Consider the following 12,840-nt stretch of genomic DNA (forward strand, 5'->3'; position numbering starts at 1 on the left):
ACTCCTGTGTGATATTCTTACTCAGTTGCTCATGTCAATTTATTTTGTGTGATGCTCTGGTAGACTAGAAATGAAATAATACTCATGTTTATAAAACTAATAACTTGCACCACCCTCCATTAAAGCAGCCATTTAGATTACTTAGTAGGTCCTGACTTAAATTTAAATAATGACTCCTCAGAGATCACGTTTTTCTTCCTTAAAGACATCGCCCAGTTCTGGACAGTTGGTAGGGTCGTGGTGATGAGCTCTTCCCAGTGTTCCATTAAGAAATTCCTTTGTATACCATTTGAAATTATAATAGTTAACATGTAGATGATTCTAGCTGTTGGGTAAATGAGCTCTCTGGCTCATAGATACATTTAAGAGAAAAATAAAATACTTATGCAACAGTCATTTTAAGGCAGAGATCCTCCTAAAGGGCTTACATGAATTTGACCAAGAAGTACCCAAAATACTAAGTATAGAAATATGAGGTTGATATTACCACTGTTATCATTACTGCCAGATGTGTACCAACAACTGAAATTTCATGGAATTGTGATATAATTACCCTTTAAAAGTATAGCAACTGTTTTGAAGTATAATTCACAAACCATACCATTTACCACCTCAATTATTTTTGGTATATTTAGAGAGTTTTGTAACCGCTACCACAATCAATTTTAGATAATTTCCGTCATCTCCCAAAGAAACCCTGAGCTCATTAACACTAACTTCCTGTTTCTCCCCAAATCCCCCAACTCTTGACAACCACTAACCTATTTTCTGACTCTGGATTCATCTCTTTTGGATATTTCACAAATGGAGTCATGACCTGTATTAGGAGTGGTTTCAGTGACTAAGTTTATGTTTTCAGGGCTCAACCACATTACAACAAAAAGCTATGCTTCATTCCTTCTTATGTTTAAATAATATTTCATTGCATGGTCTTGCCACATTTCGCTTAGCTGTTCATTAGGTAGACACAAGGGTTGTTGCCATTTTTCAGCTGTTTTGAATGATGCAGTTGTACATCTTCAGGTACAAGCTTTGCTGTGGTAATACACTTCCACTTCTCTTAGAAGGCAGCTAATGCTAACCACTATACCACCAACGCCTCGGTTCCCCTTCTCTTTGACATATGCCCAGGAATAGAGATGCTGAATCACCTAATAATTTATGTTAAGGAACCACCAACATGCTTTCCAATGTGGCCACACCATTTTATGTTCCTACGAGGGCTGGGTGAGAGTTCCAGTTTCTTGGCTGCCTTGCTCCAAGGAAACATTTCAGTTTCATTTAACAAATTAATTGCAGTAGTTTGAAAGCATACTCCTGTGTGATATTCTTACTCAGTTGCTCATGTCTTTTTTATGACAGCTATGCTGATGAATGTGAAATGGTGTCTCCCTGTGCTTTTGATTTGCACCTCCTTGATAACTGATGACAAGGGTCAGCCTCTTATGTGCTGTTTGCTATCTGTGTGTCCTCTTGGGAGAAACATCTGTTTATCTTCTTGTGGCTGTATTTTAAATTAGGTCTTTGTATTTATTGTTCAGCTGTAGGAGTTCTTTGTGTATTCTTTATTCTAGTCCCTTAACAGACATATGACTTGCAAACATTTTCTCCCATCCTGTGGTGTGTCACCACTCTGTTGGTGGCCCTGACCATGTGTCTTGTAATGTTCTTATCCTTCAGGTCAGTGTGTGCTTTACACTACCCTTCCATTCTGGATGGTTTCGTTTCCTCGTTCCATAGCTTCCCACTGTATTGGTGGTATAAGTTTAGGATTTCTCTGCCCTGTCAGAAGCAGTTGTGTCTTACAAAATTTTATATATCCATTGCCAGGAATTCTGCCTCACGCAAAATGGGAGTTTAATAATTGCTAGACCACTCTGAACCTTGTGCTGGGAGGAATATTCCAGATCAGTATTGACCTAAGAAAGTTGACAGGAAGGCCTTAATAGACGGTAGTGCCTTAGCACTTGCGTCTTTGCTACAGGATTGCTAGTGTGGTGTCCAGCTCATCATAGGCCGCTTTGCTCTGTTCTGAACAGTGGGCTGAAATTATACAACTAAGCATCTATTTTATTCATCTTCTTATGTAAAAGTGCCTAATCTTAAGTGCTGTCTGTTAAATCTAGTGAAGTCATGTGAATAGAGCTGTGCCATTTGTTTGTGTGTGTGTGTTTTTTTTTTTAATGTATTTGGTACAGTGTCTCACTATATAGCTTGGACTCGTAGTGATCCTCCTGTCTCAGCCTCCCCAGCGCTGGGATTCCAGGCGGGCATCACCAAGCCCTGTCTCAGTAGCCAGCTCAGGGCGCCCCAAGTCAGGTCCTGCGTGGCATGTGGTGCTGGGGATCGAATCCCAGTCTCCATGCTAGGCGCTTGGTCCACTAAACTGTCTTGCTGGCCCAGAGCTCTGCCATTTGTATGAGACGTTTACTTGATGTACTGTGCTGCCTTTTGCTGTGCCTGTACTCTGGTGTGGCCTAAGGATTCCCAAGTTTTCTCTTAACAAGGTATTTCCTATGGTAATAGTTTACCACTGATTTTTTTTTTTTTTTTTTTAAACATCTTGGTGATGATCATTTCCCTGTTCATCCTAAATTTTTCTAAGTTGAAGAAGTAATTGAATGGTTCTCCTTTATTTTTTATTTTTATTTTTTTGGCAGAACCAGGGATTGAACTCAGGCCCTTGTGCTTGTCAGGCATCACACTTTTGGTTCTCCTGCCTCAGCCTTCCCAAGACGTGGGTGGCAGGTGTGTACCTCCACAGCTGGCTCCAAGAGATCCCCTTACTAACCTGAAGGAAGTGCGCGTATTCTACTGAGCTATCTCCCCGGGCCCCAGTTCTCCTTTATTTATAGAGCATATGGTATTTTCTCAAAGATTCTGTGCAGTCTGCCCCTCAACAAGTCACTATTGTTAAAAATATTGCAAGGATCCTATTTTGATCAGAAAAGCACAATTACATGGTACAACTGTTACTCCCAGTGGAATGAAGGTGCAGATTTGATTGTTTAAGCCCAGTCCTTCTCAGAACTCCCTAGTTCTTAATTTTAAATTTTGATAGAAGCAAGAAAAAGAAAATAAAAAAATGAGTTTTGAGAAGAAAATCCAGATAGTTTCTGTGTACCTTTGCTAAGATTTGAAACGTATTCTCAGACACACACACACACACACACACACACACACACACCCCACACACACACAGTGATGAGATAAACTAGTTGATAGCCAAAGATGATTTATTTTCACTTAGCATAGCAAGCTGTGTTAAAAATTACATCATCGCAAAAGACTTACTGGAATTCCTGAATTAGAAATTCCCCCACCCTTAATTCTTTTCTTTTTTCTTTATGAAACAAAATTAGCTCTGTGTTTTGAGGAGAAAAAGAGCTTGGCAGACATGCTGATTATAATACTCTATTGGAAAACACTTTGATTGATTAAAAAACAGATGCTGTTCATGGGAGTTAAAAGCCAGTGATAGCGTGTTCACTCTGGTGTGGGCTGCACTTCTTTCAGGTTAGTAAGGGGGTCTCTCGGAGCCAGCTGTGGAGGTACACACCTGCCACCCACGTCCTGGGGAGGCTGAGGCAGGAGAACCAAGAGCGCGATGCCATCCCGGGCAACCTAGTGAGACCCTTCCTGGAAAAATAAACCAAACCAAACAAAATAGAAGGGAGGAGGAGAGAAAGGAAGTGAAAGGCAGACACCAGGAAATTCTCCTTTTTCTTCCTCTAGGGCATTGCACCCACCCCAAAAGCAATTTTGCCTGGAGCATAGTCTCATGGAGGTCACAGATCTTGTGTTGTCCTTGCCCTGTGTAGATCAGACATGGTACAGCTACTCAAACATGTCAGCTAGAAGGACAGGAAGTTAAGTATTTGCTTAGTCAGACTAACAGGTCAGGGTTGGGGGTTGAGGTCACATTACTGCTTACTAGCTCAAGTCCTTAGATAAAGTATTTAACCTCCTGGGATTTCAATTTACTCTTTGTAATATGAAGGGTGATACTTCTACCTAGTGTAGTAAACAGTGTTATAATTAGTTGTTATTAAATTCAGCACATTTCCCGACCATCTCTTCCACTCCGAACTTGACTCCCTGCCTGATTAAACAGGGTCGAGTTCATAGAGATCATCAGCTGGGTCCTTCCCTGTTGAAGAGCAATAAGAGGAAGAAACTGAAGAAATGTTATTTTAACACTGATTTCCAGGAACTCCGCTAGAGTAGATTCTGTGCCCTCATGTATGGAATGAGTTGATGCGGGAAAAGATGAAATAAAGAAATGTTCCTGTGTGAATGTTCTTGTCTGTGGAGATCAGCCTTGGATGTTGGAACAAAAACAAGTCAGTAGTGACTAGTTTCTATATTTCATGTTCCAATACAGGTTTCTTTGTAGCAGTCTTTCACAGATAGTTTCTCATGCTACATTTTTAAAAAATTGCAAAATAACTAACCCTCATGTTCCTGATGTATTAACATTATCAAAGGAGTCTTTCAGGATTATGTCTCCGTAAGGGGATTAGTTTGAACAGTGTATAAAAAGTCAAGACCAAATGAACAGGCCTTGGTGCTATGAGCAGAATAATAAAGTGGAATCTGAGGTTGCTCTGTTATGAATGAGTTATTTGGATTTAGAAGGAAGTTATATTTAGGCATGGCGTTCCTATAAACCCCCAAGCTATGTGTTACACAAATGAGAAATTTATGTGCTAAATAAAAATCACCAGATGTCAGTTTCTGTGTGTGCCAACTGGCAAATGTGGAGTGGCTCAGAAGTCTGGGAGAAGTGATGCCCATTTCTTTGCTATTCAAACGCAAAAGGGAGAGTTGAAGTAAAATGCTTTTGAAAACATCCCAACACACTCAGCGACCAAAGATAGCCCATACTATCAGTTGTTATCTGAAAAGCCTTAATTTATGTTTTGTTCATGATGTGTTTGTAGCATTATAAATGTGACACGTTTACTCTTATTGTACTTGACTTTCCCAAATTTCACTGCATTCTTTTAAAGGGTCAGCAGATAATCTTTTTTTTTTTTTTTTTTAAAGGAAGGGTCTACAGAGCGTTCAGGGTCTCACTACTAGATCAGAGTCATAGTGATCCGCCTGTTTACAGCCTCTCAAGAGCTGGGGTTACAGGCGCGTGCCACCATGCCCAGTCTGAATTGCCAGCTCAGCCCACCCTGGGGACAGAGCTGGCACAGCAGGCTGGGGATGAAACCCCAGGACCCTGCGCCTGCTTGCAGGAGCTTTAATCCACTGAGCTATTTGGCTCGCCCTGAGAAGATATCTTATTTAAAGAACCTACCTGGCCACAGCACTCTAATAATAAAAGTCCAGTACCCTCTACAGTGTATGTAATCTCAGGGTTCCTGTCTGGTATCTTGCCCACAGCAGTCATTTTCCTGAAATCATCAGATGAATTCTCTTCTTTCCTTAGAAATCCGAGCTCAACTGGTAGAACAACAAAAATGCCTGGAGCAGCAAACCGAGATGCGAGTTCAGCTTCTCCAGGACCTTCAAGATTTCTTCCGGAAAAAGGCCGAAATCGAGACAGAATATTCTAGGAACCTAGAGAAGCTGGCAGAAAGGTTCATGGCAAAAACAAGGAGCACTAAGGACCATCAGCAGTACAAGTAAGAGAGACTCGATGCAGATGCACCCCCGCTGCTCATGTCATTTTAGGTCTTTCCACCGTTGTGTTAGGCGCTTTGGGTGGGTGTATTTCCATAAGCAAAAGCAACTCTCTGCCTTGTATTTTAGAGACACCCACTGATTATATTTCACCTAATGATATTCTCTTGAAATCTTTGTTTCTAATACAATGTTATTATTATTAATAGATAAGTTTATATATAAGATGTTTGTAAAATTCTAGGTCATGGAAAACTAGGAGTAGGTTTTGACCACAGGTAGATATTTGATAAAGAAGGCTTTAAAAAGCTGCTTCTTTAAGCAGATACTTCTTGTTTTCTGTAAAGTAGAAGTAAGTAATGTGGTTTGCTTGACTTGAATGCGTTGCGTCCCCGTCCCACACAGCATGTTGGCTGCCACTGTGTTCAGAACTGATGTCACACAAGGCCCTTGAGCGTAATTAAACCTTAGCATTAATTTTATTTCATTGGTTTACGAAATATAAGTTATTCCATTAATTGAAAATATTTTTTAACTGAAATTGTGGATACAGATGCATAAGCAGACAGTGTGAGCAGGAGCTTAGCAGGAGATGCGCAGATGTGGCTGAAGAGGGGGAAGGGAAGGTCCCAGAAGGCGCATTGCCTTAGCAGATGCCTGGGGCTACTTGGGGAGTCAAGGAGGCTAGGCCGGCCTGGCAAAGAAAACTTCCTGGGTCAGGGGCCAGAGGGCCGATTTGCAGAACAGAAATGACTCCAGTGGGTATGGATAGTGAGTGGTTAGTAGTGTGACCGCTGGCCTGCGTTGGAGTTGATCTCACAATTTTATTCATCATGCTGGGCAATTGTGATTTTATCCTGAGGCATGAGAAGCCTTTGGGGAGTGTAAAGCAGAAGCTGACCCACTCACAACTACGTTTTGAAACAAGAAGAGGGACCAGAGGTAGGATAGCAGACTAAAGGAAGGAGAGGAAGAATGTCAAGGGAACTGTCACTGTGATGGTGGAATCTGCTATCCCGGGGACAGAGAGCAACGGAGCTTTCTGGGAGACAGTAAAAAGGCAGGCAGACTTTCATTTCTAACAATGCAGTACACCAGAGAATCGGGAAAATGCTTCTGCCACAAAACTCTTAGAAATGTTGCTTAAAATATAGTAGACATGCCTTGAAATGTACAGCTGGATTCAAAGAAAGTACAGAAAACTGCAAGGTACGAAAAGAAAAGGGGAAGTGAAAGTCTAGATGGCAGTACCCCACCACCACCACAGTCACATGTGGGGACAGAAGATGAGGTGAAATGTTGGCACTAAGCCTTTGTGCAGTGCATCCCAGGCCCAGCACAGCTGCTGACCCAGTGAAACGGCAAAACGTAACCATCTCCCTACCTGCAGAGTACGGGCCAGCTGAGATGCTGCCTTTTTGTCCCCCACTGGTTGTGCAATTCCACTGAATGCCCCTCCATCACCTGGATCCTACATCAAAAAGTAGGATGGAGTTCTCTGGCAGAAACAAGTGCAGAACTATTCTAGATAAGGAATACTTTTCTCTTTTCTTTTCCTTTCTTTCTTTCTTTCTTTTCTTCCATTTGTTTTACGGATGAGTTTAACTTCTGGGTTTGTCCAGCATAGGGTTCTTAGCGATGATTCCCAGGGTAACCGAATGTCTAATGTGGCTGAAGAAACCAAGGCTGGAACGAGGCGACGAGCCAGCTCTGTCTTCACATTTATGGGAACTGTCCTCTTTAAAGAACAGTTGCAAATAAGAACACAGCCCATCATTCATCTATTCAACAAATACACTTGAGGGTTTTTGTTTTTTTCCTGTAGATGTACTTAGAAATTAGTTTTGAACTGAAAATATGGGGTGGATCCTTGCTCTGTAATCTGGTCCCTTAGTGAATCAGATGCCACTTTCTATTTCTCCAGGGTTTTTTTTGTTTTGTTTTATTTTTTCCATTTATGTATGTAGTACAGGGTCTCACTTTGCAGCTTGGACTTGTAGTGATCCTCCTGTTCTCAGCCTCCCCAGTGCTGGGATTACAGGCGTGCTCGGTCACTGGCTCAGCACGCCCTAAGGATGGGGCCAGTATGGTATGAGGGACTGGGGATTGAACCCTGGTCCCTGCGCTTGCCAAAGCTGCCACTTAGTCCACTGAGCTATCTCCAGCCCTGTTTCTCCCATTTTATCTGATAGTTTTCTTCAAAAAATGAGCAGCTTAACATTTTCTTTGGTTTGAATAGGTTTATTATGGAGTATAAGACTGAAGATAAATAAGTCTATGGAAAGGATAAACCAAATGCTTAGGATAAATGTCTTTTATTAAAGAGTCAGCCATTTAATAGTGGCCCACTGTATATTTGATAAACAGAGTTTCATACCCTCTCTGAGGTTTGGTTTCTTAACAAGTAACAAAAGATGTTGTGACCATTAAGTAAGGAACATCGCAAAGACCTTGGTAGCTGGTGTTCAACACAACTGCCCCTCCTGCCAAGCGCCTAGTCTTTAGTATGGCCATATTACCGGTCATGCAAGCTGGACTGTGCAGTCTGCCCTTACTCAGCCTTTCCTTAGTGTATAGCACAATCTTTGGCCTGAAGGTGCCACTACATAGTGGAAAAACCAAAGCTTAAATTATCCTCCTTAGCTGGCAAGCGCAAGGACCAAGGTTCAGTCTCCCGTACCATATGCCATGCTGGCCACAGAATCTGGAGGGCACTGAGCTGGCCACCAAAACTGGACGTCATGGCACACTCCTGTAATCCCAGCACTGGGGAGGCTGAGACAAGAGGATCACGATGAGTAGGGGCTGCGTAGTGAGACGCTGCACCAAATAACATAAATAAAAGGTTTTAAAAAATAGATTAGCCTCCTTGAACACAGACTCACTGTAACACAAGTGTTGGCTTTATGTAATCCCTATGCCTTGCTAAGCTCCAGTTCTTTCATTTGTGGAAAGGACTCAAAAGAATCTCTGCCATATATGATAGTGGCAAGGATTAGGCAGAATTCATGTCAATTTAAGAAAAACCCTGAATAAAAATAACAACACAGACTATAAGCCTGAGGCATTATAAGCATTTAAAAATACATATTACCTCAAATTATTCTCACAATTTATAATCTTATAAGTCCTAATTTTTTTTTTTTCCATTCTGCAAAGTAGCACAGAGAGGTAAAAATCGTTTGTCCAAGACAACATAGCTAGTAAGTGATAGCTGGGGTAAGAACCTGGAGTAACTCCAGAGTTCATGATCTTGGCCTGTGTTTTACTTCTCATTTTGTGGATGGTAGCTACTATTATCATCATTATTTAAGTTGTTATGACCAGTACTACCAGTAATAATATAGCAGTGATACATTTATTCAATAAATGAAATAATACATATTCTTATAATGGGATAGGACACTGAAGATACAAAAGAGAATAAAATATTCTCAAAGTTTTTTTTTTTTTTTTTTTTTTTTTTTTAAATAGGGTCTCACTATGTAGTTCAGGCTGGCCATGAGCTCGCTTTATAGCATAGGCTGGTCTCAGACTTGCAAAGATCCTCCTGCCTCAGCCTCCCATGTGCTAGGATTATAGGTGTGTGCCACCCAGCCTGGCTAAGAGTGTATGAGCTGGTTCAATATAAAAGATGTACTCAGAAAATTTTATGAATCAGGTAAGCTTAAACCCTGAGGCTAAATAGATCAAGAATATCAGTAGAAAAAAAGAAGAAGAAGAAGAAGAATATCAGTAGAAAGGCTCTGGTCACCATAGGACCATTACAATTTCCTCATGGTCTCACGGAGAAAGATTGTTCCCTAAGTGGAGAGTGGAATTTTCACTATGTCCTGAGGAGTGAGGGGCTGCCCTTGGAATACAGTGCCAGGACCCTTGGTAGACATCCCCCCCCACCCAAGCCCACTTCTGCTTCTCCTAGGCAGGGTTTGACTGGATGCCATAATAAACCCAGAATCTGAGAGATTTAATGAACCCAGAACCTGAGAGACTTAATGGCAGTAAAGCTTGACTTAATTTTGTTTTTACCAACTGAATTAATATTTAGGATCATAAATGATCATGAATAATAGAACAACACATCTAATTAAATGGTATTTATGTCCCTGAGTTAGGATAAACATCCTATACTATTTTGCAGTTTTGCAGTTGGCTTTTAAAATAATAAAAAATTGTCTTTTTTTAAAAAAAAAAGTAGTACCATCCCAAGTGCTCCCTGTTTTCACTTGGAATTTTTCTTTGTGATTTTTAAAAATTTTTTGTGTGGTTCATAGTCACTTTTAACTTTATTCTCTACAATAAAATAAGAACCAAAATCTGAAGTAGCCTAGTGGGTTTCGCTAGAGTAAGTGACAAGTCATAAGTTAGCCAACTTCTTGGATCTATTCATGAGTCTTGAGAGGAAGTGTTTCCCAGAGATACTTTTTGGGCTAGAGATTATGTATCAGGGGATTAATAAGTAACCACCAAGTTTATTTTCCATGGAAAGCAAAACTAGCTAAATTTCTTTTCCAGTAGCAAACTGAACATTCAAGGCAGACATTGTGAGCCATGACAGACCATTGCCTGAGATGGGAATCAGTACATTTTTAGATTAACATGTAGGACTGGGGAGATAGCTCAGTGGAATAAGTGCTTGTCTGGCAAGTGCAAGGTCCTGAGTTCGATCCCTAGTACCACCCCCCTCTAAAAAAAAACCCAAACATATGTTACTCTTTTCAATGGGCTTTTTACAGCTGACGGGCTGCCCAAACACTGTGTGATGGTCCGGGCCCATGCCAGGAGTGCAGTTTAGCTGCGGAGTTCTGGTCCTAGTGTTTCCTCCAGCTGGCAGGTTGCTCTCTGTGCTGTGTACAGACCCGAAGGCTCTGCACTGGCTGTCAAGTGTCCTGGTCCCAGGAACCCTCAGAGCAGAAAGAATAGTGACAGGACCCATCTGTTGTGGCTGTCGGCTTGCTGGAGTGACTTCGCTCAGCTGTCTGGAGCAGCTCTGAACCCGATGTAATTCTGCCCTTCTTCACTTCTTAGGAAAGACCAGAACCTGTTGTCTCCGGTGAACTGCTGGTATTTGCTCCTGAACCAAGTACGGCGAGAAAGCAAAGACCACGCCACCCTGAGTGACATCTACCTGAACAATGTGATCATGAGGTTCATGCAGATAAGCGAGGATTCCACCAGAATGTTTAAAAAGGTACACTCCATACATCCTGACAGCACAGGCTAGCTGATCACCCCTTTACCTGTAACCACGACTGAGGGCAGTGCCTGAAAAAATGGAAAGGAGTGAATATTTTAAAGATGCAGAATAAAATGCTAAGCCCAAATAGGCATATTTATCCTGTGTGTGTGTGAGTGTGGGTACAGGGGTATATATAAAATGTGTGTATAAAGTGATGTATCCTCACTTGGCATGGTGAAAGGACTGAATCTATGACCTGAGCAGTGTGTACAAATTTTTGAAAAAGATGTGGCGGCAGGTGGTACCTGGGTCTCTAGGAACTGACCGACGGCACGGATGAAAATCAGCGGGAAGAAGAAAGGCCTCCGATTCTGTCTTCTGGGCTCACACATGACAGGACTTGTGAGGAACATGATTAGCACATGGGCTGCTGCTGCTGCTGTCTCAGGAAAATGTTAGCACAGTTTTTTCTTAATCCCTCCAGACCTGCAGCAGAGAAAAAAAAAAAACCCCACAGGGCGCAGACATTTCAGTCCTGCACTACCAGAGAGCTCCCGGTTCCCCAAAACCATTAAAATGGACTGGAAGTGGTGGTGGGAGGGGCAGAACAAAACAGATCAGAGCAAAACAACAGCAAAACAAACAAACATCCTGGGCTTTTAAGGCTTCTTATCATCATTACTAGCTGCAGCCAACATTTAGTAAATTTTTGTTGAGAATGAAACCAAAGCCTGGACTATTTCCTGTGCACAGAATGCAGCTACTTGGTTGGTTTTCAGTTGTTCGTAGGACCAGAGCCTGCCGCGACCCTTTCAGCTTAGTGCTGATAGTGTTTCTGTCTATGTATACCTGTGCCTTTCTCCAGGAAGTAATGATTTGTTTCAGAAAGGGGTGGGCACCCACCCTGTAGATTCATGGTATGTTTATATTTCAAACGGCCTCTTTAAAACAAAGGCACACTGTTAAGCAGGCCAGCTGGAAAACTTGGTTGTGTTTGATGTATCCACACTAGATTTGATTTCTGACCTAGAAATGGAATTTAACGAGCTCTAAGTGATCCTACACTCAAAATAGAACAATAAGTGTTCTGAACAAAGGATAATTTCAAAACTGGACCCAAGGAGTATATTAATTAAGAGGATAGGTTGAAAAAAAGTCCATTTGTCTTAGACAGTAGAGATTGTTTTTAAGTTAGCTTACGGTGAGCTGTGAAGGTGGGCACACAGCAGCCCTTCCTGCAGTGGCCCTGCTTGTTTCAGCCGCTGTTTCCAGGCATCTCCCCCGAGCTGTAGATGGTGATGTGAGGTCTCTGCAAGGCTACAGAGATGAACAAAAACCAGTCCTCGTGCGCAGGGGGTTGCAGGCAATCCAAATTTGGTGCTGAAGCATGCTTCCCAGTCCTGCGGGTGCTGGCAGGGGCTCAGCCTGGGCCTCAAGGACCAGCCTCGATAGAGAACGCACATTTATCCATTTCATAGAACATCATTAAATGTCTGGCTGGCAAAGCAGGGTTAAAAGACGTGTCTCCACTTGCGAGGAGCTCATTACAATAATTAAGATTTGCCATGCTAAAGAGATGCACAGCCGCTGGGGAAGCCTGAAGACTGGGACGCTTCACTTCACCTAGGGGTCAGGAAATACTTCACACAAGAGGGAACACTTGACAGGAGGCTTTAGGGGAAGGAAGCATTCATCAAGGACAGGAGCTCTCCCAGGGAAAGCCAGAGCTTCTGTTCAGAGAGAGGAAAGCATTTTGTGTGACCAGACCAGGGTTTGTATGGGAAGGAGTGGCGGGATGGGAGGGGAAGTTTGGTGAAGTAAGATGGGACTTTGTGTATCTTGGCAGGATGTAAGGATTTGTATATATCAAGGGCTTGATAAAGTTGGGAGAGACCTGGCCCTCGATCAAACGGCTGTGGAGTTGAACTCCAGCTTTTCTGCTCACTTGCTTGGTGATCGAAGGAGATAGAGGTTCACACAGATGCTCGGTGCTCTTGGAGGGACTGAGCATGGACAGAGGGGAAACT

At 42.2% G+C, this 12,840-nt stretch overlaps 1 protein-coding gene across 3 annotated transcripts in view; it reads left to right on the forward strand.

Annotated features, from left to right (window-relative positions):
* Window positions 1-12,840, forward strand: part of Srgap1 (SLIT-ROBO Rho GTPase activating protein 1) — a 346,632-nt gene that overhangs the window by 166,391 nt on the left and 167,401 nt on the right. For all 3 annotated transcript variants that reach the window (XM_004632122.3, XM_004632123.3, XM_023716312.1), the window contains exons 2-3: window positions 5,441-5,636; window positions 10,663-10,825. In XM_004632122.3, the coding sequence (XP_004632179.1) occupies window positions 5,441-5,636; window positions 10,663-10,825 (359 nt within the window). The remainder of the gene's footprint in view (window positions 1-5,440; window positions 5,637-10,662; window positions 10,826-12,840) is intronic.

Source organism: Octodon degus, unplaced genomic scaffold, assembly GCF_000260255.1.
Source record: "Octodon degus isolate 3935 unplaced genomic scaffold, OctDeg1.0 scaffold00047, whole genome shotgun sequence".
Taxonomy (NCBI): Eukaryota; Metazoa; Chordata; class Mammalia; order Rodentia; family Octodontidae; genus Octodon; species Octodon degus.